This window comes from Oryzias melastigma, linkage group LG6, assembly GCF_002922805.2.
Source record: "Oryzias melastigma strain HK-1 linkage group LG6, ASM292280v2, whole genome shotgun sequence".
NCBI classification, from domain to species: domain Eukaryota; kingdom Metazoa; phylum Chordata; class Actinopteri; order Beloniformes; family Adrianichthyidae; genus Oryzias; species Oryzias melastigma.
The window spans coordinates 10,650,297-10,675,673 of NC_050517.1; the positions used below are offsets into that span (position 1 = coordinate 10,650,297).

General features: G+C 35.7%; 3 protein-coding genes across 12 annotated transcripts in view; 2 read left to right on the top strand and 1 right to left on the bottom strand.

Annotated features, from left to right (window-relative positions):
- The window catches only part of LOC112152379 (adaptor related protein complex 3 subunit beta 2), a 55,024-nt gene extending 49,940 nt beyond the window's left edge, over positions 1–5,084 (bottom strand). For 2 of the 5 annotated variants that reach the window (XM_024281923.1, XM_024281924.1), the window contains exon 1: positions 4,826–5,084. In XM_024281923.1, the coding sequence (XP_024137691.1) occupies positions 4,826–4,938 (113 nt within the window). In that variant the 5' untranslated portion in view covers positions 4,939–5,084. The remainder of the gene's footprint in view (positions 1–4,825) is intronic. The other 3 variants (XM_024281925.2, XM_024281926.2, XM_024281927.2) reach the window with 2 other exon arrangements.
- A 1,470-nt stretch (positions 5,085–6,554) lies between these two features.
- On the top strand, positions 6,555–16,794 carry LOC112152055 (pulmonary surfactant-associated protein D). 3 transcript variants are annotated; one of them, XM_036212272.1, is made up of 6 exons: positions 6,555–7,531; positions 7,892–7,995; positions 12,780–12,879; positions 13,906–14,442; positions 15,165–15,236; positions 15,706–16,794. In XM_036212272.1, exons 3-6 carry the CDS (start codon positions 12,780–12,782, stop codon positions 16,086–16,088), a joined length of 1,092 nt encoding a protein of 363 aa, XP_036068165.1. In that variant the 5' UTR covers positions 6,555–7,531; positions 7,892–7,995; the 3' UTR covers positions 16,089–16,794. The 3 variants fall into 3 exon arrangements, with proteins under 3 accessions (XP_036068165.1, XP_036068166.1, XP_024137057.1); XM_036212273.1 differs by lacking the exon at positions 6,555–7,531 and having other exon boundaries at positions 7,768–7,995; XM_024281289.2 differs by lacking the exons at positions 6,555–7,531; positions 7,892–7,995 and adding an exon at positions 10,381–10,459.
- A 4,335-nt stretch (positions 16,795–21,129) lies between these two features.
- Positions 21,130–25,377, top strand: part of cenpe (centromere protein E) — a 23,224-nt gene continuing 18,976 nt past the window's right edge. For 3 of the 4 annotated variants that reach the window (XM_024281284.2, XM_024281286.2, XM_024281285.2), the window contains exons 1-10: positions 21,131–21,289; positions 21,456–21,568; positions 21,657–21,746; positions 21,822–21,940; positions 24,035–24,154; positions 24,230–24,311; positions 24,388–24,455; positions 24,531–24,605; positions 24,671–24,722; positions 24,800–24,887. In XM_024281284.2, the coding sequence (XP_024137052.1) occupies positions 21,237–21,289; positions 21,456–21,568; positions 21,657–21,746; positions 21,822–21,940; positions 24,035–24,154; positions 24,230–24,311; positions 24,388–24,455; positions 24,531–24,605; positions 24,671–24,722; positions 24,800–24,887 (860 nt within the window). In that variant the 5' untranslated portion in view covers positions 21,131–21,236. Of the gene's footprint in view, positions 21,290–21,455; positions 21,569–21,656; positions 21,747–21,821; positions 21,941–24,034; positions 24,155–24,229; positions 24,312–24,387; positions 24,456–24,530; positions 24,606–24,670; positions 24,723–24,799; positions 24,888–25,377 lie in introns of all 4 variants that reach the window. The other variant, XM_036212270.1, reaches the window with a different exon arrangement.

Consider the following 25,377-nt stretch of genomic DNA (forward strand, 5'->3'; position numbering starts at 1 on the left):
AGGCAGAGGAGATGAACAGCTATGATGACAGCAAACATAAATTCTAGATGTTTATAAATACTGTAAAATGTTAAACAGAGCCTTTAACTAGAACTGATTTTATTCTGTTCATAAAGAACTATCAGATAAATAGTATTTTTTTTGTTATTCTAAGAAAAAAACACATTTACTGAACTGAAACACACACAAAAAAAATTTAGTGTTTTTATTTTTCAGCTACCAAAACTACACTATTGCAGTATTAGTGCTGTTAAAAATTATTCCTTAAGTCAAACAACTTTAACTTTAGTGTTCTTTCAATTTGCATTTTGGTAAAATTATTATATTATTTTGATGGATAGAACTTTAATTGATTAAATGATAGTGAAATGTATAATCTATGGTCAAAGTGGACAATTTTAGTTGTCCACTGGATCTAATTGGATTTAATGTTAAAACTGTGTACTAATCATGATTGATCGCAAAGACAGAAACACTACCAAGAGAAAATATCAGAAGAGGGAAAGTTAATTGTACCTTCAGCAATGTGGAATAAACTGGTACAAACAACACAATAATTTTGTAAAAGTCACATTTTCTTTAAAGTACTGCAGGTTAGAAGATTGTAACATCAGAGATCTTCTGTCAGAAAAGATCCCACAGCTTCTAAACTATGACAGTAAAGTAAAGGAACTTTTAAACAAAACAGTCAGTCAGTAGTATTTGAGCCCGACTGTAATTTTTAAGATGACCAAAATAGAATGATTGCACAATTCCCCTCAGGAAAAGAACCTTCAGTCAGGCTGTGTTCTCCTACAGAGCATCTCACTCTTGGATCTCAATTCCCACAACAATAAGAACACTGACGACTCTGAGCTCATTTAGCAAACACATTAAATCATGGCTTTTGGACAATCCCACCTCTGTATAAATTATTGATTTTTTGTTTGTTTTTGTTTTCCTGTCTCATCTGTTCACCTATTTAATTTTTTTGTTAGCTTTTTTTCTACTTTTTTTAAATTGTTGCTTCTATGTCTTATTAATTTTCTGTTGTGTTTTTCTGTTGACAACTCCATATGTTGTTTCTGTTTCTGCTGTTGTCTGACTTCTGTTGTCCTTTCTGTATTGATGTAACTTGTCCTTTTACTTAGAGACCATCAACCTTTTCTATAGGGACTAAAGATGGAAATTAACCTAAAACGCTATAATCTTATATATTTGCATTTTAAAATGTTTTATTAATATATACGGTCCATGTCTTAAAGGGGCCCTATCATGACTTTCTTAAGCCTATCAGACTGAACTATATCTATATATAAGATCATATATTACCTTTGGACCACTAAAAATGAATTATTTATTAAATATTTGTTATGATGATTTATTTCCAACCCTGAAGTAAAACGGCTCAATTCTTGAAGCTCCGCCTGCCGTTGCGTGTGGCAGCAGGCCACATCATGATGTCATCCTAAAGTCTGTGGTACAAGGTCTTTCTCCCACAAAATGAATCCAAACTTCTTCAAAGATGGCTACACATACGATATATCTGCCTTTAGTAGGCCCAGCCATCCCTTCACTGCTCCGCGCCGCACGTCTAAAGTAACAAACACCTGTTTGAGCTGGAGTCTATTGAAGACAGGACACAATTGGAAGATATACGGTATTCTGCATCTAAAATAAAGGTTTTTTTGCTGGTCATCACTGGATAAGGGAATAAAACACGAAACAAACATTTATATAAAGATGATTTTCTTATAAGGACAAAAATAGATGGATGGAGGATGAAATAAGAAAATTTCACTACAAAAATCCACCATTTTGCCAAAAAAAAGTATTTCACACCACTTATCTTTTGTTTGGAATTTTTGTCTTTAATCCGTCTACTTTTGGTATCAACTAAAAACCATAGATACCAGCAGATGAAGGTATAAAATGGATGTAAATAATCTATTTCTGGTAAACAGTTTCTCTTCCTGTATTTGTCTTTTTAAGAACATGTGAAGCAAAAAGACATCCAATCACAAGCTTGCTTTTTCCAAGTCAGGTCAAATACAATTGGCTGAAGGTGAACCATAAGTAATAGTGCTGGGTGATATGACAAAAATGTTATATCACAATATAAAACATTTTATATCACAATAACTATATGAATCAGGATATACCACAATAAAGTATATTTTCAGATTTCTTTTTTTAAATGGACAAAAACGTCATTACTTACTTACTCTGACTTTATTTTTTTAAGTAACATGTAACTAAATCGTCACAGATGAGAAACATATTTTTAAAGTGCACAACAGTTTTAAGTTTCTTAGACGCATTTTTGCACAAAAGTTCAGCAATAAAAGTAAACAAATAAAAACAACAAGAGAAATGGCATGATAGACACTTTTCTGTTGCCCACACGATATATTTCCTTATATGGCCCAGCACTATCAAGGAATGGGTGTTGTGTTCACTTTACATATGATGACTCTCTTTTATAACACCAATGCAAACGACACTTAAATAAATCAATACAACCAATAATTATTAACAAAACAGTCTAAATGACCCAAAATGCCAGGTTTTAATGTTTGAAGCTGTTACGTCTTTTGGTATTTTGCTTTTGTTGATTAAATAAAAATGGACAGTAAAAAAAAAAAAAAAAAAAAAAAGTTTCTGTTATTCATAGTTTTAAAAGCCAAATGATTAATAATAAATATCTCGACTGAATTTAGCGAGGTAAAAGAACCGGACTGTATCGTATAGCCAGAAAGTTAGTTGAATCTTGCATGCATTGATGCATTGAGATCAAATCCAATCAGACGGAAAGCTAAGTCCAGATCAAGCAGGAGCGGTTGGATGAAGTTTGCATAACACACAAATACAATTTTGTGAAAGACTTTATGCATTCTGCAAACTGTTCGCACATCACAAAACTTCAGAAAAAAAAGAAACTAAGAAAATGTTTTTCATGTAGCATTGTTTACTTTGTTATTACATATGTTTGTTTACATGTCTTATGATTTAGATAAAGTAGACTTTTCCATGTTTTAAACTGACCACATTCCACTACAATAACAGGATGCATTTATCATCAGTGTTTTACTTGAAGTCTGATCATTTTTTAATCTTTTGTAAAAGTGTTCCCAAAGGTCTTTTAATTATGATTGTGATGTTTTTAGTCAAAACTCAAAAACCCGCCTCAGTTTCTGAGCGGCAGGAATTTATTAAAAATTCAGCTCTGTGTTGTTGATTGTCGGTCCAGAGCAACTCTGAACCCCTTAAATACTTAACCAGGGTTCCTACAAAATTCTTCAAATTTAATTTTAGACTTTTTAAGACCTTTCTAAGGTCATGCATGGTGAAAACTAAGATCAATTGCTCACCCTATTTCCTATTTTGGTAATTATTCTCATTTTAAGAACAAAACTGAAGCTTCATGCCTTGTTTGTGGTATGTGACTTCTTCTTTTTATAAACCACGGATGGCATTCAACGTATTGGTGCATGATTGGTTCTGCCACTGTTTATTTCCATTAAATGATTAAAATGTGTTCAAAAACACATTTTTTAACATGCATTTAGTTCATGGTGCTCACACTGGACAAACAGGGAGGGGCTTCTTCTTCTTTTTCTTTAGCTACAGTTCACTAGCCCAAATCTGCGACCAGTTGAAAGAGGTTTGGTGTGAAATGTCAAAGCCGTGCAAATCTTATTTCAGACTTTTTCCTTCTCAGCTCTATTGCGGTACATGAAAGACTTGGTGGTGCATAATTCCGGCCGGACAATCCAGTCATACAAAAGTCACAACCAGATGCTAGTTCCTGCTTGATCAAAGTTCAACTAATTTAACTTTCAATACGCATTTAATGGCAGCAAGTTTTGTATGTAGAGCCAGAAAGGGTTGTAGAAACATGCGTAGCTACTTGAACATGAGACTTTTAAACGTGGAACCCCAAATTGGGCCTTTAAATAAAAAATTTCATTGAAAGTGGTTTCTTGATTAGGCGTTGCTAAGGACAGTGTCAGTGTCATGTATGGTAAACCATCTTTCTTTTGTTTTTTGTTTGTTTATTTGCTTAAATGAAGCTATAACATAAAAAGTATAACATTATAATAGACTAATATGATTTGATTTGTATTTCTTACTGGGTTTACTTTCTGTATGCCCCAAGATGAATGCTTTTCAGTGAATTGATGGAGGGAAAAAAGCTAATATTATAAAATTTAAAATGAATAACAATAGAAGTGACAATAATGAAGCTTCAAAATTAACCAAGATTACACTAGACTTTCATTTACCGCAGAGAGTTATAGTAATTGAAGAAATAAACTGTAAACTGGTTGCTTTTATGTAATTACTTCCAGCGGATAGACATAAAGTGAAAATAAACATCAAGCACGTGGTAAAGTAGCAGCTCGAGCCTGCTGTGGTCTCGAGCGTTCTCCGGGGGTGTGCGCGTGCGCGGCTGTCGCTGTTCTCAGGGGTGGTGCTGAAATGCCGGAGTGGAGGCCTGCCGTCCTCCCAGACGGGCCCAATCACGTCTCTCCTTCAGAAAAACTGCTATGTATCCGTAGACAAGGTCTCCTCGTCCGCAGACGGCTGAAGGGACACGCAGTCGACTGCAGCTGCCGCAGCCGAGCCGCAGCACGCGCCCAAATCACGGCCATGACAACACAACGCAGCTGCCGCGCGGCGACGGCCCTCTCTCGCATCAAACTTCAAGTCTGAGGATTTTAGTCACTCGGAGCTCCCTTTAAAAAACACAATGCGTTCGTACCATTCCCTCCTACCACAAACCGGCTTGTTTAACCTCAACAGCCTGAGAAAAACAGCGTAAACCCGCGGCGGGAGGCTCTACCTTTTATAATCAGAGGAGAAAATCCCTCCGCTGGCCGGATCGTGGCCGTATTCCGGTTCCCCGACACTGGACGAGCCTCCCTTCTCATCATTGAAAGCGGAGCTGGTGGACATTGTCGCGGCTTGGTGCGTGTGTGGGGTTCAATTCTCGCCAGCGATGGAGAGTCGGTGCAGTAGGAAGGCTCCGAAAGGCGCGCAGACACCGCCGTTATCTCCGGGACCGGGACGTACTGAGGGATGATGGGGGAAAGAGGAGGGGGAGTGATGATGCAGCGGTCACGTGACTTTCAAGCTTCAGTGTTGTCAAAACCAAAAGTTGAACTTCACCAAATAATAATACTTTAATAAAACAACAGTAAAACTACTACTAATAATATGTTCAATAATCTAATAATACATTATTACTTAATTAATAATAATTTAATTATTTCTTTAGACAGTAGTTTCCTAAAGCTACCGTTCAATTTAAGTTAAATAGGTGTTTTTTCTCACTCTTTCTGTCAACTTTTGTTAAACATTAATTAAATGTCCTTATTTTTTTCCCTGCTTCTTTGACCGTTCCTCGAACACCTCATTCTCCATCAGTGGAATGTGCGCATAAGCGGCCCCCACCTTTGGGCTAAAGCACCGACTGTTTGGGCTAAACTATTTTTTTAAATGAACTTTATTGAACATCATACAAATTTGCAAATCACAAAAGTGAGCACTCCATAAAAAACAATCACTAATGTTGTCTTTAAAATAACCTAATACAATATAAAAAAATAAATGGCAAACAAAATAAATAAGTTCAAGTAAAAAAAAAACAACATTGTGAATTATTCAAACAAAAAAGCATAAATTGTAAATTTTCAAGTGTTTGAGTATGTGAATAACTTTTTTTTCCAAATTTATTTTTGGAATTCCATTTATCCTTGTAGGTTAAATCCATAGACTGTATATAAGAATAACATTTATAACATTATTTTTACAGTCAATGGTTAAATCTCTGCTTTCTCTTCTTGGTTTAAAGCATCCTGCAGTGTTCGATCTAACCACTTGATGGCGCTGCTGCCTTCACACTCTTATATACTGTACTTTGGTAAAAATAAGTTTAAAAAACAGATGGTAGGGAAATAAACGGAATACTTTGTATTTATTTAGTTATGTAAGCAAATAAAAAACAAACCAAAAACCTCATTTTTTACTACATTTGTTAATTTTTCTTTCTTTCCTTATGTTCTTTTTTATTTAAAAAAGTTATTTTTTTTGTCAGAAAAGTTAATCTACACCTGGTGATATTTGTGCCATCACATTGCAAACAAAAGTCAGTTTTGAGGTCAAAATTTCCTAAAGTGGTGGCACAAATATCACTTCATATTGGTTTCATTCTGTTTCATTTGTTGCATTTTTAACCATTTTTTTGTTTCATTTTCTTTTTGTGTCTGTGTTTGTGTACATTTATTGTTTATTCATTTATTTATTTTGTGAATTACTGTGTTTTACAACAGAGTTTTGCCAAGGGCCACCCTAAATTATTGGGAAAAAACTTGCACAATTACAAGAAAAAAATTGTAAAGTTATGATAAAATTAAAATAATTTACAAGAATGCAATTTTACAAATATTAGAGAAAAGACAACATTTTACGAGAGTAAAATAGTAAATTTATGATATAACAGTTGTAATTTTACAAGAAAAAAGTAATCTTTCTGTCAAAATAAAGTTGTAAATTTGTGAAAATAAAGATACATGTACAAAAAAGTAAAGCAGACTCTTGAGCAGTGTGGTATCCTGCAACAAAAATTAATAAAAGTAATGTTTGATTGTTGAAACATTTTAAAAGCGAAAGTCTTTGGAAGTGTTGAATTTAATTCCTAAAATTACCTAGTGAAGTTTTTTCTTTGCTGTACTTACAATATGCAGTGCCACTTGTAATCTTTCTTGTAATCTTTCCTGTTTTCTTTTTTTTTTAAATTGCTTCGTATTTATATCCCTTTAGTTTAAGATTATATGTTGTTTTTTCCATAACTAATCTTAGTTCTGATCTTTCCATAAAACGCCACAATGTGTCTGTGCCGTCAGCGTTTAGTTTATGTGATATGAACTGTTTATTTTTGTTTGTGTTGATGGAGAAAAAGAGTCAGATCATTACAAAGGATCCGCCTGTTGGGAGCTTTGAGCTTTACCATAAAGATGATTGCAGTCGAATAGCCGCCGTTCGTTTTTCCATGTGATGTGTTTGAGATTATTTAAAATAAGTTACTGAGAAGTTCAGGTCACAGAGGCAGGCAGGGATGTCAGTAAAGTACGCGAAACACAACAGAAAACAAAATAGCAGTACTTGAAAAATATAAAATACATGAAAAAAATGTTATGCAATAGACTTCCATATTTCACTTCCATAAACACTAACACTTTATTTCCTTAAAAAGCGTGATTTTTTTTTCTTATAAAATTATGACTTTTGATGAATAATTGTACAACATTTATCATAAGATGTTGACTTTTATTTTTATTTGACTTTTCTTTTATTCTCTAAATTTTTTACTTTAAAAATTACCTTTTTTCTCCTATTTGCACAACCTAATTCTTGTAAAACTTTGACTTTTTCCATCTGTTTCATGAATTTGTTTATTTTTCTTCTTTCATGGTGGCCCTGTTTGACATCAGATGGGATTCTTGTCAAATCACCTGTTTTCAAAATGGCTTCAGATTGAACTTCAACGGTAATTCTAATCTACTTTTTCCTCATATTCCTGAAGTTTTTGCTAGAGTTGTCTCTATTTTTGTGCGTTTTTAAGCAGTTTTTAAAATGCAGATTTTTGTCATTTAGAAAAAATAAGTACAAGTGGCTGATGTTTAAATCAGGTTTTAGAGATCTGATGAACAGAGCTGTTGATGGTGCAGAATTTAAAGAGAAGTTTGGTTTTTTTAGCACTATCTGATATGTGAAAACTTACTGTCTAAATTACAATGCTTACCTTTCCATCAGAACAGAACAGCTGCTGTTACCAGAAGCTGTTGTCTCAACAAGAACAAGGCCTGGAGGTTTTCTCTGAAGTCTCCACTTTTCTCTGAATTTCCAGGTTTCTAGGAAGACCTTGTGGGAGTGAAGAAGAGCAAACCGGAGCGGTTCAAGGACAGAAAAAGCGATCAGCATGAGTGAAAATAAAGCCCCTTAAAGTTGAGGGTCAGAGCCCACCACAAACAGCATATCGCCTGAAATAACCAGGGTGCACATTGGAAACTCAGATTCCAATCAGGATGAGGAATCTTCAAAATCTACTATCATTTCTATACCTGCTGATTTGTTCCTTTCATCACGCTTAGTTTCTGACATAATGAAAATGCATAGGAAATAACCAGAGTGAGCAGCAGTGAGTTTTGTATGGACGATGATTTTATGGCTTCAGCAACATCACCCTTAGTTTCTGAAACAGTACCTGCAAAAGATAAAAACAAAAAACGCCTGAAATAACTCACATAAACATTTCAAACTCACACTCCAATCAAGATGAGGCATTTTCTGAATATTCTAACATCTACTCACCTATGGATTTGGTCTTTTCTAAATCCTTAGATTCAGAAACAGAACTTGCAAAAGATCAAAATGAAAATGCATGGGAAATAACTAGTGTACACATCATTGATTCAGATTTTAGGTCTGTAGTTTCTGATTCTTCCTCAATCAGTTCATTCAATTTAAACGATGGTACTGAAGAAAATACGTTGGAGAGAAAGCAGCAAAATACACCAGTTCAGGACAGGAGCGAGGCTTTACATTCTTCAGTGTGTACGTTCTTTAACTCTCAGTAACTGCTGGCTGAATGCCGCTTTATAAGGAGCATCAGGTGTCAACATAATAAAGGAGAATTTTCAGACATTGCTAAGAGAAGACTTGGAGGACATCTCTGACGCACTACCATGCGCTGAAATGTTTCATGGTCAGTTGTGAAGAACATTTCTGCACCCTGTAGGTTAGCAAAGATTTCCTCCATTTGTGGCAATGGATAGCAGTCAGTGATGACGGTTTTGTTTGATTCCCTCAAATCTGCACAAAGCTTAATCCCACCAACAATAGGTAAAACCCAGGGTGATGCATCAACTTTCTCTATGACACCAGCCTTTAGTTTGGTTTCGTGGTCCTGGCTGCTGCAGGTGTTTGTAACCACTGAGTGTGTGTGTAGACAGAACCCGCCCATTCCAGAACGCTATTCATACTTGGTTGTTTGTTACTACCCTGTTTGCCATCTTCTACTTTCTCTAAACTCCCCTCTTTTGTGCCCTTAACCCTCCGTAAGAAGACAAGCATATTTACTTAACATTGGCTTCATTAAAGTTTCAACAATAGATCTCCATTTTTGCATTCTCATCCTGTGTCTCTTTTCCCAACATCTCTCCCCCTGACATCTATCCTCTAGCACCTCCTAGTGGCTTGGAGTATAACATAAGACACAACACCTGTGCAGGGTGTTTAACCCAGGGGTTTCAAACTCATTTTGGTTAAGGGGCCATTTTCAACCAGTCTGATCTCAAGTGGGCCGGACTAGTAACATAATAGCAAAATTACCTCTGGTTAAGTTTTTTTTTTTTTTTCTCATTTGGAAAAAATGTCTCAAACAACCTAGTAGCCTAATCCCTTACTAAGTTGTTTATTATGTTTATTTCTTGATCTCTTGTTATGCCTGTCTTGGATTTCCTTTGCTCCCCCTAGTGGTGGAATTGCGCATCGCAGCCATTTCTTTAAAAAACCCTAACTCGGGAATAGAATAGAAACTTGCTATTTTTTCCCAATATCCTTACATTTTTTTCTATTCATGACTGGGCAGTATTAAACAATCTGAAGAGCTAGATACGGCCGGTGGGCCGTATGTTTGACACCCTGGTTTAACCATTTGATAATTAAAAATTATATAAGCCATCTTGGTTCCCCGCTCAGTAGGAAGCGGGTTCAATGGAAGGGCAAATGGATTCCTACAGTGTTGAACCATTTTTAAATTTAGAAAAAAAAGTAGGAAAATAAAAGAAGCTGTTTATTATGAGAAAAATAAACAACATATTTTTATTGTGTGGTTTCTAAAAACTTGAAATGGTGTAAGAGAATTACCAGTGATTGGTCCACACTGTATTAAACAACCTGTATCTGAATCTATCACGGCAGCAGAAGGGATTAAGCAACTCTAAAAAATCCTTATTTGGGTCAAGAAAGTGTTCTGAGAATAAACATTTCTTAAGTTTTTCTTGTGTGTTTGTCTTTATCCTTTAAAAGCAAAAGAAAAAGTCAAATGTTCCTTATATGGACTTATACTGTTTATTTTGCTTCCCCTGTAATTTAGGACTGTTGAAAATTTTCCCAAGTATGAGTCATTATTTCATGTAATGGTGATACAGCAACGGTAGACACCCCACAGCAGGACAGGACAAGTTAAGAAAAAAAAAAGACACCCCACATCACTTTTCAATTGTCAGAGTGATGAAATCCAATTCCTCGGCTCTGTTTCTAATTATAAGGGAAGTCCATTTTTAACTGGAAATCCTTGAACGTCTCACTTCCTCTGGGCTGGACCTGCATGACTTTAGTGTGTATAAATCTCCAAACATGCAGATTTTTAGAAGGGATTTTAGAACTCCTACAGGGCAGCACAACATCTAAGGTAATTACCTATTTATTATTACTCATCTTTAAATTTAACCACTGGTATTTTTCAAATGAAAATATAATTTTAATGTTCTATATTTGCATTAAGAATGAAAGCAAGAACAAATTAATATACAAAAAAGTTTGTTTTTAGAGAAAACTTTTAAGAGTTGAGGTTCTCCATTTAGCAGAGCTGTGAAATGACTCTTTGTTTTGGGGTTTGCAGTCTCAAAAATGATGTTGGAATATTTACGCTCCTACAAAAAGAACAAAAGCCACAGTCGTGAAATCAAAATGTCTGAAATCACATACAAATATATTACTAATAATAGACTAAAAACCACATTTTTAAAATGAAAACTCCAAAATGTTCTGTTTTCAAGTAGCTTTTAATCATGATGAAGGCATGTTTTGGCTTTAACTTGTCCAAATCCTTTGTTATTTCTTTCTTTTACGAGGTGAATCACCAAAACACACCACAAATCTGCTCCTGGTCCGGCGCTTTTGTCAAAATGTTGAACTCTTTGTGGCCCACGAGTAAGAAAGTGTCTGCCTGTTATTCACCCTGCTAGAAGGTGGACACAAACTTTTGATCTGTTCTGTTCAACCAGGATTCTTTCATCAGCAGATTATATTGTGTTGCAGAGTTTCTTATTTGTAAGAACTCTTGCGTGCTTTTGTTTAAAGTAAAAAACAAAAGTTTTTATCATGAACACAATTTTCTCTTTATATTTCAATGTCTCATTTATATAAAAAAAACTATAGTTCATCTATACAAATCATACTAGTAATATATGTCACGAGTCAGAAAAGGTTCAGATTCAACAGTAACAACTTCTGTAATGCTTCATTCATTGAATTTGAATTAATTTATTTACCAAGGACAGAAACTAAAGTATGGACATACAGCAGAAGGGAATTTGACACATCCAGTGTGAATGCAGCATTGAAAATTTTGTTTTTAGAGCTGAACATTTTGTTTGCAATTGAAAACATTTTGGTTTCAAATCTGTGACTTTAGTTCTTAATGTAGTGGCATAAACATAACAGGGTAAATAAAACAGGGTAATGTCATCAGCTAAAGCAGGGGTCGGCATTTGGGCTCGTTTTCTACTTATCAAAACCTAGAAGGAGAGTCTTACTTTAGCCTTCAAGAAGTTTGAATTTGCATTGACGACCTTCTTTTTTAATAATCAACATGAGTTATACCTATTTTTTGGCACAAACAGTAACTAAAACATAAAAAGAACCTGGCATCACTCAAAATTAGATATTTTAACATGTGACAGAAGGTCAAATAACTTATTTTCAAAATTAAAGATGGTCTGTGCCAAACAGGATCATCTCAGTGGCCGCTAGCAACCAATGTTGTGCAACATAAGGTAATGTGCTTTGAACTCATGAAAGATTAAGCTTTTCACCAAAGTTTTGCTTTGCATATAAAATCTGTGCATTGTGGAGGTAGCGTTGAGCAAACAAGACGTCCTCAGGTCAACGTGGATGTAAAAACTCATATAGTTTATCCTCTCAGCCAGCCATAAATTTAACTAATCTAAATAAAAAATCCTTACTTTAAAACAAATGCTATTTTATTTTTCTTTTGTTTATTTTTGTCCTCAGCAGTCTTACACTGCTGGGTTTTTTATTTTAGTTCGAGGTCGGTAGTCTTAGTTTGTGGTCTTTGTTTATTTGTTTTCTTTAGGTAAATTTGGTTAGGCAGCAGTTAGCAGGGAGCTTCGATGACGCTCAACATGGTTGAGTCAGCAGTCTCCCTGACTTATTTTATGTTTGGCCAAGGAGCCACCACTGAGAGATAAAAGATCTGGAGCCACAGGTTATAGAGCCCTGAGGTAAAGCCTCAATTCCACTGAGCAGTCCGATCCGGTAGGTACTATAAGGAGTGGAATTGGAGTAGAGGTGGAATTTATGGAAGACAGGACACAACTGGAAGATCCAATATGCTGCATCTAAAATGGATGTTTTTTTGCTGATCACCACTAGCTCAGTGGGGCTGGGGCTTGCAGGACAGTGGGTGGCGTCGTGCTTACCTCAGCATGTTTCCACCCGCTCGTTTTCGTGGGTATGGGAGGGGCTGCTGCAGACAGCGTAGGTTTTTATAGGATTACTCTTGAATGCATGAACGCATCAAAATGCCGTTTTATGGTTCTTTATAGTGAGGAACGAACAGCAAAATCCATTTAAAACCTCAAAAAGTAGAATTTTCGTGGTAGGGCCCCTTTAAATAGCCCTGACAAATGAAATCACATAGTGTCTAAATAATGAGGCTGTAATTGCACAAAACTCAAACTTGACTGTTTTTATTTTTATTTTAACAGATGCGGACTTGCCTTCTACTTTGTGTCCTCTGCGGGACTGTTCCTGTCAGCCACAGCCAATTCCTGGCCCGTGGTAAATACGGATTTGGATCCGGTTATGGTAGGTTTGCAACACTTACTTACCACAATGCTCTTGTTTTGGACCCACTCCAGTCATATTTTAATAGTGTTCCCAGTGGTCTTTTAATTATGATTATGCCAATTGTAACTAAAAACACAGAAAACGTGTTGTTTTCTAGAACATAGTTTCTGCAGAGCGGTAGGACTTCATTGGAAATTTGTGACTGATCTTGCATTCACTCCGACGGCATCGACTTGCTTTTAAGTGGACACTTTCAGAATAATAGTCTAGGCTAAACAGAATTTAAGCTTCCGCATCCAGAACAGTCATGATCGCACGTCGCTACACAAGTTTTTAAGTCCGGTCCTGGACTCTACGCACAAATCAGGCGTTCACTGATCACGCACTAAAAGTTTAACCAATTGAGCTTTTTGGTGTTTAATCGCAGCAAGGGGGCACTGTGACCAGTCAGGGGTTTGGATTTAGTGGTGATGTGTGGGTAGTGTCCTTTTCATATCACAGAAGTTTATTTGTTTATTGATATGGATCCTGTTGAGAGCTATAGCCTTCAGCTAGTCTTCCTGGGTCCATTAAAATCAGAAATCACAACTCATACAGAAAAATCAATTTCCAAAACAATACGAGCAAAAACATTTTAAAACAGTCAATTTCCATTTCCTTTACAGCGTAAACATTAAGTTTTATGAACATACTAGAGTACTACTATCGTTGCCCTGCCCTTATGGGGAAAAAAAGCACTTTAAAAAGGCTAATGTTCCTTTTTGTGATGATTCAACCGTTTAGATTGACAGTTTCAGCTCTGACTTAACATTTTGTGCTATTTTCATGCTTAAGTACTGTTATCATAATCAAGCAGAAGACACTTGTTAAAGCTCTCTCATGTTGTCCTCATTTCACTTGATCAAAATTCTTGAAGACTCTGTTGTTGGACAGTTTTCTCTACTGTCTGTTTCGAGACTTTAACAGTCTTAACCTTGTTTTCACTTCCATTAATTTTATGCTCATGTTTTCTGTTTCCACCACCATATTTTCCATCTCCACCAGTTATTCAACCTGAACCTCCTGCACTAGCTGGACCACCAGGACCACCAGGACCACGAGGATCACCTGGACCACCTGGACCACCTGGGCCTCTTGGACTAACCATAATAGGACCAAAAGGTAATAAAGGAGATCTGGGACCCATGGGGTTTACAGGCCCACCAGGAAAACCTGGATTCCCAGGTCAACCAGGAAGACTTGGATTTCCTGGACTGGATGGAAAACCTGGACCACGTGGATCACCTGGGGATGTAGGTGAACAGGGACCCAAGGGAGAAAGTGGACCACAAGGACGACCAGGAGTTCAAGGACCTCGAGGGACTCCAGGAGGTAAAGGTCTACAGGGTGAAATAGGACCACAGGGTGAACCTGGACGACCTGGGGATGAAGGTAAACAAGGACCAAAGGGGGAAAAAGGTTCTCTTGGGAGTACAGGACCACAGGGTCAAGAAGGTGAAAGAGGACCAACTGGACCACGGGGTGAATCTGGACCATCAGGTCCTCGTGGATCAAGAGGACCACCAGGAACCTGTGACAAAGGTGATTACTCTCCATTGGCTTTTAATTTTAATCATTTAAAATGTGAGCTGTCATGCAATCGTGTTTTTGTGTGATTGATTAATTGTGACCTATGGATTGATTAATCTCCAGCTTTATTATCTACTTGTGTGAAACAGTCAAGAGTCTGTTGCCGCATGTTAGACAGACCAGCGACTGCTACATGAGAGCAACTGTCTCAATAATTCTGCATGTTTAGGAGGACTCCTGGATTTGTCTGTAAACAGCAGCTTTATTGTTCTTTTAAGTTGAAGGCTCTTTTTGGTTTGCCCGCTGGCTAATTTCTATCAAAGGAAAATTTGCAAAAAACTTTTATCGTTTGGTTTTTGTTAGTGTTTTAGCTTTGGGCTACTAACTTAGCAATGGAGGTAGCCATGCATATTGCCGCTTTATGTCACATGACCAAGATAGATTTGTGAACAGAATCCTGCAGTTTTTCAAAATAAAACTTCCTTCAGGATCAGAAAATAAACTAAACTGATATAATCTAAGTATTTTTTTTCTTTAGGTGGCCAATGCTCTTTGCCAGGACTTAGAATTTCAGACTATGTGCCACATAATTTTAAAAAACTTCACCATCATAACAAGTTATTTTCAGGGGTTAAAGCTTTTCATTTAAAATAAATTAGATTTGATGAATTTGTATTACTTCAAACTATCCTCCATCCTGTTTCTTTAACCTAAATGTTATCTGTTTGATTCAGATACTTGCAGCGGTTCATCAGAAGTCAAGGCCCTGCAGGACAGCCTAACCAAGTTACAGCAGTATGTACTGGGTAAGGTGCACAATCCCTGATGACATATCAGTTCTCCAAATTAAATATTGGAAACATACTTTTTTAACTTTTACTTTTGTTTAAATGTAAGGGAAAAGCCTTTATAAAACATAAGTGACTAGAAGAGAGTGGAAGAAAAGCTTATAATTAATAATTAATTAATGTTTTTAACATGTTCTTGTAGCAAATTTCTGATGAGGAAGACACGAAAATAAATTTAGATTTAAAGTTGCTTTAGAAGTGGTTTATTTAGTTTGAAAGCATTTAATGACATTTGAAACATGTACAAGTATTAAATCCTGACTGTGTAAAAATAAAGAAGCACATTTGTCCAATGAATATAAAAATGGACATAAAATATTGACGAAAAGAACATAAACCCCTCGAAAAAATTATAACAGAAAAAAAGTTGTTTTTTTAATGCAATATGCTTCCGGTTTTTAAAAAAACATGTCGCTTATTTTTTTAGCTAAAGAATATCCATTTGTCCGGAGGGTCGGTCAGAAGTTCTTTGTGTCCAAAAGTGAAAGAGACTCCTTTGAGACGGCCGTGGAGTTCTGCTCCCAGAGAGGTCTGGAGCTGGCTCTGCCCCAGAATGAGGAGGAGAACAGCAAGCTGATGGAGGTGTTTGGAGACGCCTTCAAAGAAGTCTGGATCGGAGTCAACAACAAGACGGCAGACGGGAAATTCCAGGTTGACTTGAACAATCAGCCTCTGATCTTCACCAAATGGGAAACGGGACAGCCTGATGGCTCCATCCAGGACACCGGCTGCACTGTGCTGACTGAACACGGCTTCTGGAGAGTGATGCGGGAGTGCTACTACAATGCTTTCATCGTCTGTCAGATATAGAAGACAGTTGTTCTAGTTTTTACCTTCTCCTCAAGTCAAATATTGTTGAAATTATTCCAATTATGATTGATTTTAAACCTTAACTCTCCCTTTTTCAACCTTTTTTCAGCCATTGTACACATTTTCCTTGAAACTACAAACAACCAAAAAACATGGATAAAAGGCACTTTGTAGTCTGTATTAATGATGTACTGTGTCTCTGTCTCTTTGCGATAGTTCCAGTATCAAGTATCAAGTATCAAGTATCAGTATCAAGTTTTTCTTTTTTATAGTTGCGTCAGTTTTTCTTAACTTTTGACAAAAGGCTTTAAGGGATGAACAAATATTTCCCATGTGTCTAGTTTGCTAAGAAAAACAATGAAAAAAACCAGACCTCAGCTACACAGAATTTATCCTAAAAGTTGAAACTAGAATGTATGAATACATAAAAGTTAAAAAGATAATTTAAAAGATGACACATAATCCCTTTTTTTGTAAAAAAAAGTATTAAAATTTGACGGTTCCTCTTTCAGGTCTTCTGAAGATCTTTTTTTGTCTAATATATACGTATTTACTGTTTTGTCTGTCTTATTTTTATCATCTGTGCTTCATTTCAAATGTTGTGTTTTGCAATGTCAGTTATTCCCTTAATCCATATTGTGTGCTGTTTTAGTGATTTGTGTCTATAAGAACATTTGTTTTTAACTGTTTTTAAATAAAATATATACTGTGCAGCAGTTCTAATCTGTTTTTTTAATAAACTTAAAAATAAACTTAAAAATAAACTTAAAATAAGAGATTTTACAACATGGGTTATAGGTCTTCTGACACACAAGGTGTGTACTTATAAAAAAACCAAATTGTAATTTAGGCTAAACTTTATTTTTATTGATCTTATTTGTATTTCTGTTTTTCTTAGACTGAAGGCAAAAGAAGAAGTTGGGCGGGCATAAGAAAGGGGGAGGAGCAATGTCCTTGTGAGTTTGTCCCTGCAAGGCTCTGAAAACTAAAAGTAAAATTTTAAAAGCAATTCTAAATTGAACTGGAAGCCAATGGACTTGAATTAAACTTTATTCATATCCCAAAGGTTAAATTAATCTGTTATGGCACCACAAAGAGTCAAAAGGTTGCATTAAAAAAAGTATATGAAATTTACTAAATACATAAATACCGTATTTTCTGGACTATAAGCCGCTACTTTTTTCCAAGGTTTTGAACCATGCGGCTTATACAAAGGTGCGGCTATTGTGTGTATTTTTCTTCCACTGTTAGGGGAGCTCTAACCGGAAATAGAATCAAAAACAAGAGACAAAAATATCTATGTAAATCAGAATAGCCAACGCTACTTTTTCTGTAGCAGATAGAACACTCATGACAAATTACTAACTGGTAATTATTTTCAAATCCTCGCTTCTTCATCATGGAAATCCCGCAAATAAGTTTGTGTGGTGCACATTTTAAGTAGAAGGCCATGAAGCTTGCTGTCTAGGAAGAAAACAAGCTTAGCATCAATTAATCTATGCTGAGACGCTGGAGACAGCAGGTACATACATGTACATTCACAATACAAAATTGGTCTCTACATGCAGTAAATATAACATTTTTCAACATAGATATCTGCGGCTTATAGTCCAGTGCGGCTTGTATTTCGTTTTTTTTCTTCTTTTTCTTAAATTGAGCAGATGCGGTTTATAGTCCAGAAAATACGGTAATTACAAGTAATAAGTTAAAAATGATTAGTATAGGATATTGACAATAATATAGCATATTAATATTATACACATATATATTAATATAAACACACATACACCTACACATTCGCAAACACATGTATTCCTATAAACATAAAAAATATATAAACACACATATCTACAATGATTATATATACATATAAGCTGATTTTATATTTAAATAGCGGCGTTGTAAAGTCTGATGGCTGTACAGAGGATTGATCTGCGGCAGTTTCCATTTCTACACTGGGAGTGTCTCAGTCTGCAGCTGAAAAGAGGACAAAAGCAGAAAACTGCTTCACTGCTCTTTGATTCCGGAGAATAAATGACTCATTACTGACAGGAATTTGAACAAAGTTACAGTTTTCCATGGAAGTCAAATACTTTATTAAAACCAGAGCTGAAGTGCAGAGATTGCATGTGTTCTGTTCTTATCGTATGTGTTTCTGTGTAACAGGAAGCACCTCAGGGGCCTTGAAGCAAAGTAATTACTCTCAGACTGGAAGGTCATGAGGTCAAATTCAGGCTGAGTCATACCTAAGGAGGAAATGAGAACCAAAACCTCACTCTCTGACACTCAGCAGTGAGGGGTTGGAGTGTGCAAGTATGCATTGCATTAATAAACTATTAACATTTTTAAAACAGACTTTCTTTGTCACAGAAAATAAAGAAACCTCTTTTTGTAGTCATCAAATTACCAAAACAACATGCTGCTACAACAGAAACGTTGTGAGAAATCCATGAATGAACAAATCTTTCATAATAACCCAAAGTCTCCGTCAAGCGCTAGATGATGCGGCATCTTTGTTGATGTTAAAAAACACAATCTATTACAGGCTACAACAGTATACGTAGTTACATTTCATTAGGCATAAAAAACATAACATTTTTTGTCATTTGAAACAATTACACCAAGGATTTTCAGACAAAGAAAAATCACACGCCAGTGGATCTCTCAAGAAGTGTTTCTTATTCAAGAAACACATCCACCCACAAATTCTCTGTGCAGAGTCTAGAAAACTGTTAAACAGATGCAGCAAATGCCATCAAAAGAATCATAAATTGTAAATACTTGTATAGTATCATCTTCCTTGAAGGCCCAAAGTATTTTACAGTCACAGTCATTTTGTCTATTTTAGCCCAAACTGGGCCATGAATGAATTAAATATGTCATGAAATATTTAAACGTGTTTTTTAATGCCTACTTTTATTTATTCATTGCCAATTTTAAATAGTTAATGACACATTTATTTATTTATTAATTTGATTATGTACATATTTATTTCAAATTGGCTATTTTAGATAGTCAAGACATGTAATCTCTTCAGCAAAGAAAATGAAACACAAATATTTAAAAAAAGCAAAAATCAACTTCTCTCAATCAAATAGTAAAAGAAAATTTACAACTGAAACTGAAAAGAATTCAAAAGTAAATGAACTTTATTGACAAAAAGCAGCCTTTTTAAATAGCCTGAAAAACAGAAAAAGACAGAACGAAATAAACACACGGTAGAATGTGGAGGTTTTGTCTTCTTTTGTTTATTTATGGAACATAACAAATAAAACATTTTTTATTTATTTTATATCTAGCTGTTTTTTCATACTCATTGTTATCTAAATATAGAGGCTTGCAATGTCAGTGTATTATGAAAGCAAGAAACAGTACCATCAAGTGAGAAAATTGAGCATTGCATGTTTAAAATTAATCAGAAAAACATTTAATTCAAGTTGATCTGATAAATTTGAAAAATGAATGGATAAAAGAGATATATGTAAAACATGTTCTCAAGTTTACTTTGATTTACAATTCAAAAAAAATGTTTATCAGTCTTTAAGTACAGACATACGTATTTAAAATTTGTTACATTGGTTGTTAAAAAATTTTTTTCCATCCATCTTCTTCCGCTCATCCGGGACTGGGTTGCGGGGGTAACATTCTATGCAAAATTAATTCTGTTATTTTTTTAATACACGGCGTCTTGTTTTCATCACAAAATTTATTTCAGTGTCCACTACATTTCCCATTAACACTACACTTTGACATGTCACATTTCATTTTGATTACTGGAAATATATATATATATATATATTTTTAATTAATTTTGCTTTCTAAAAGGATTTTTTGTTTTTTCATTTTTGGTTTATTGATTTTTGTTTTTCATTTCTTGAAACTTGGTTTTGATTTCTAAAATAGAATGCTACTTTTAGTTTTGTTGCGGTCTTCAAAATGTTTTTGGTAAGGGATTTGGATTTCAGGGCCACCATAGTTTTGTTTTGCTTTTTTTGAATCTTTGTTTCATTCAATCTTATTTTCCTTTTAATTATTTTTTGAAAAAAAAAAGTTATTTAAGATAAAATTCTACCCAATATAATGTTTATAAAACAATGCTCTTTATACAAAATTTGTGATAATTTTTGTTTTACAATTATTTATTGTTCTGTTTGTTCCTCGTGGCTGCAATTGCTGATTGTTTTTTGATAATTCGCTCAATGTTAAGCTATATTCTGTCATGCTCCATCGTTTTAAAAAAGGAGAATAAAAAGCTATTTTTCCACAGATCCAGTGGTCATTTGCCTGCCTATCTGTTTGAGCTGCTGTTTTGAAGAATGCCTTGATATATTGTAGACTTTAATAAAGTTTTGAATGAAAAAAACTCCTAGTGTCAGCTGTTTGTTGAGTATAAAAAAATGCAAGGAGGAAGTATGTGCTTAAATCACCATTTTAAGATTTCACGAGGGATCAGAAATTGATTTTTTTTGTTTTTTAACCAGACGAATATTAAGCATTTTATTATCATTTTACTGTGTCTGTAAAAATGTTCTTACTGACATGTCCAATATGGCGTCGATCTTTACGTATCTTGAACTATGGTAACAGGCTAACATAGCATCTCTAGCAATATGATGTTGTTGTTGTTTTTTTTAATACATTGTATTTATTATTATTATACTATTATAGTATTTTACTGCTACCACTTGAAGAAAATGTTGTTTGGTTGCTTGTTTTATTAATTTGTTAATGTGAACCAGAATTTTTCCATAAAGTTTTGTATTTCCGGGTTTGCGTCGAACTGGAGATTGAAAAGTTGGTGCTTGTTGGGGGAGTTTTTTCTCGAACATTAAAATACTATATTGCTTTTTAAACGTATAAAAGACAAATAAATTAAAATATTTCCACTTACACGAATTAATATTGGTAAACATGGTATATAAAACGTATTGTCTGATAACATTGCCCAAATGTTTTGTCTACGATCACACACGCACCCCTCTCTGAATCACAAATGGATCCTTCCATCGACAAAGCTATCCAACCAAATTAAAGGAAGCAACATTTAAAAAAAACGGCGTCATTTCTGTACGTACAGCCACTTTAGGCGGAGTTTTATAAAATTAATGTTTATGCTATTGCTGTGTTTTACCGTCAGCGTTCAGAACAATGACTGAGGATGCAGTAAAGGTTTGTGTTCGGTTTCGTCCACTCGTCGAGAGGTGAGACTTTGAAGAATTTAGCTAAATTAGCTAACCGTTAACGTCTCCAAACCAACATTTCTAGTGCTTTGTTGTTATAATCGCGTCATTAAACTACAATTACAGTGTGGATGTGAACTATGTGATAATAGCAATAACGGACTTTGTGTCTTGTGGGTCAAATTAGGGAGGAGAACGCCGCAGCAGGGAAGGGAGAACCCGTCCAGCTGTTCTGGAAAGCAGACTCGAGATCCATCTATCCCATCGACGATGGAAACACCGGGAAAAGCTTCAGCTTCGGTATTTTTAATTTAGTTGTGTATTTACCCCTCAGAACTGCCCCGGGGCTCTTCAGGGCGGGTTCACCGTCATGTGCTGCTCTTTGCAGACCGAGTGTTCACCGCAGAGGAGAGCACCGACCAGCTGTACCGCGACATTGCCAAACCCCTGGTCGTGTCCACCGTGGGGGGATACAACGGTTTGTTCTAGCTTGACAGTTGTCTCCAACAAAACCGAGCTTGGATTGGTTTAAATGTCCGTTTTTCCCCTAAAGGAACCATGTTCGCGTACGGTCAGACTTGTTCCGGTAAGACGTTCACCATGATGGGCAGCGAGCATGCTCCAGGGGTCATTCCTCTGGCTATGGAAGATGTTTTCCAAACCATCAAGAAGGTAAGTCTGCATAACCACTGGACACATGTATGGGAAAACAAGAAATAAAATAAAAATACAAAAGTATTTAGGATTCAAAAACCTGTCTTAAAACAGTTTTAACTATAACTAAGGAAAACATGTAACCATTCTAAAATTCTGGTGTTTAAACTTTGCATCTGTATTTATTAGACTTTTATTTTAACCACTATTTAATACAAAATGTCCAAATCACAAGCAGAAAAGTCGGTTCTACAAGCTGAGGCTCTGGAGCTTCATGCTGCTGCTTTGTTGTGACCCTTTGGTTGTGTAGAAAAATGCAAACAATTCGACTAAATAATAGGGTGTCACAAAGTGCTTCACAAGTTAAAAGCATAAAAATAAATACTCCAGAGGGTAAGAACTTAAGACAAAGCTTTGCAGGTTAAAAAGATAGAAGATAAAACCTCACAAGCTAAGAGACATAAAAGACGAGAGCAAGTACCACATAAAACAATCATTACAAACCCAACTAAAAACAGATTAAATTAAAATGCTTAGAAAAATAAAAGTAGTCTAGTTGCAGTTCAGAGATAAAGTTGAAAAAATGAATAGATAAAATAGATGCATGAAAAACATGTCCTCAAGTTTACTTTGATTTGCAATTTAAAAAAAAAAGTTTTTCAGTCTTCAAGTACAGACATATTTAAAATTCGTCATATTGGTTGTTAAAAAAGTTAATTGTCCATCCATCTTCTTCTGCTCATCCGGGACTGAGTTGCGGGGGTAACGTTCTAAGCAAAATTAATTCTGTTATTTTTTTAATACACGTCGTCTTGTTTGTATCACAAATATTGTGTTTTATCATGTTTGTGTGCATTTTCCTGATGATTGAAGACATGCATATAAGGAGAAGTGGTTCTTTACTCAAATCATTGTAAATCAGGGGTAGAATATTGTTTGAAAAAGCTTGTAGATGTGATTTAGGACCTACAACATCAAACTCTGCTCAGCTTCATTCTAATGTGTAGACAAATATATTTATGTACATTTTTGTTTTCCTCGTCTGCGCTGGGATCTGGCTCTAATATTTACGGCTGGATAGCTCCAATATTGCTCTCCATGTTGCACTGCTAATGTTGGGGTAGGAAGTGGGAGGGGCTGTAAGCTAGTGGGAAAGAGTGTTAATTAAGGAATGATGGGAAATTATTGTGTTCCAACAATTCTGGCCAAAAGTCAGATGTGAATTTCTAATGAACTCCTGCCTCTCTGTCCTAGAAAATATACTTTTTTTTTTTTTTGAAAACATTATAATTAAAAGACCACTGGGAACGCTTTTACATTAGATCAAAAAATGATCAGTGTGACTTTAAGCATAGGATTTTATTACCATACATAGATTTTAAAAAAAAAGGATTCTGGACCAACATTCTTTACATTCAATATTTGAAGGAGAGAAGGATAACTGTACAAAAGTCATAATAATTGAAAATGTCATGTTTTACTTTCTCATATTTTTAATCCTAGTAATTATCCAGCAGCATGAGGATCTTAGTACACATAGGGTGTGTTTTCTGAAAGGAACAGGTATATGCTGCAGTAAAAATTAAAATAATTAAAAAATGTAAGAAAAGAGAAACTGAACATGATCATGAATGAATGAAATGGTTTATTTCAAGCAATCAGGTCACAATACATGACAAAACTTATCACCTAGTGAATCACAAGTAGATCGCTTGAATGGGAGTGGCAGGAACTTATACAATCCCACCCCCGACTCGACCATACCATTTTCTCTACATGAATGATCAATATCCGGTTCAGGACTTAATATCATAGAAATATATTTCTGTTATCACAACTGTGAAGTTGTGGTTGATTTTTTATAATCTTCTTAATCTGCAAAATTTCCACAACACACTCTTCCAGCCTGCGTTTTGTTTTGATTTCTAATGGTACATTCCACATTTTCACAGAATTGGGTTCAAATAATCCATTCACCAAAATCAAATCGATCTCTACTTGAAAATTAATATAAGTTCTTAAATCCCCCCAAATGTTGCAATGTTTCATTCTGAAGTTGTAATAAAAGTAATTTGTATGAAGACCGACTTTGATTTTTTTTTTTCCCCAAAGTTTCCAAAGAAGGAGTTTCTTCTCAGGGTGTCCTACATGGAAATCTACAACGAGACGGTCACGGATCTGCTGGTGGACCACTGGAAAAGGAAGCCCCTGGAAGTGAGAGAAGGCATGAATGTGAGTTCTCCACAGAGTCAACAGTCGGGGCACGTTTGTTAGCATATCTTTGATTGATGTTCATTATCTCCACAGAAAAATGTGTATGTGGCGGACCTGACCGAGGAGCTGGTCACGTCTTCCTCACAGGTCCTGGCCTGGATCCGGAAAGGAGAGAGTAAGAACCAACAGCTTTCACCGGATGCGTCCATGCGTCTGCCTCTGACTCCTTTAACGTTTTTGAAACTCCTCAGAAAACCGCCGCTATGGGAAGACGAAGATGAACCAGAGGAGCAGCCGCTCGCACACCATATTTCGGATGGTAAGATCTGTATCTGTCAGTTTATGGGCACACAGGAGAATTCCATCATTAAGATGTTTTTATTCATCTGTTCAGATCCTGGAGAGTCGTGAACGGAGCGACCCGGCATCGAGTGAAAGTGCTGACGGAGCCATCATCGTGTCTAACTTGGTGAGCTCATCGGCTGTCTCTTGAATGTTTGGCAGTTCTGGGTTTACATTGGGATTTTCCTGCAGAATCTGGTGGATCTAGCTGGATCTGAGAGGGCCAGCCAAACCGGGGCAGAAGGTTTGTGGATTTAAATTACAGCCACAGCCGACCGCTGAGACTCCGAGTCATAGTGTCTGCTCTTCTGTCTTTTCCAGGTGAACGGCTAAAAGAAGGCTGCAACATCAACCGCAGTTTGTTCACACTCGGCCAGGTGATCAATAAGCTGACCGATGAAACCCAGAAGTGAGTAACTAAGAGCAACACCCATATTTTATATAAATTTCCCAAAATATTTGACGATCCAATCCGGTTTATAGAAATGAATCTCCAAAGATTAATCCAGGAGTCGCTACGTCAACAAAACCAATTCAGCAGGTTTCTTTCTGACTGAATATTGTGTGACATCATTGTTAGCTCTGCTGCTAAAGTCCATAGCGACTCATCAGCCCACAGCACCCTGAGCTCATGATGTCTTGCAGAGCAGTGGTCCAAAATCCCCAAGGGACAGTTGGTTCCGGGCCACAGAGAGAAAAAAAAATACCACCTTTATTTTTTTTTTCCGTTTTGCTTATCAGATTCTGATGGAATTTTATTTTGGAAAAACTACCAAATTCTCTCAACCACATCTGACTCATTCAAGTCTCTAAATTACATGTTGAAAATTCATCCGTAATGTTCTTGGAACCTCAAAGCTAGTAAAATTAACAAAAAAAAAAAAAAGAATTTGGAAAGT

Excerpts from the sequence above, each read along its gene's own strand:
- LOC112152055 (XM_036212272.1), top strand. The coding sequence starts at position 12,780 with ATGCGGACTTGCCTTCTACTTTGTGTCCTCTGCGGGACTGTTCCTGTC. Across the intron at positions 12,880-13,905 it reads CGGATTTGGATCCGGTTATG|TTATTCAACCTGAACCTCCT; the intron begins GTAGGTTTGCAA and ends CATCTCCACCAG. Across the intron at positions 14,443-15,164 it reads ACCAGGAACCTGTGACAAAG|ATACTTGCAGCGGTTCATCA; the intron begins GTGATTACTCTC and ends TGTTTGATTCAG.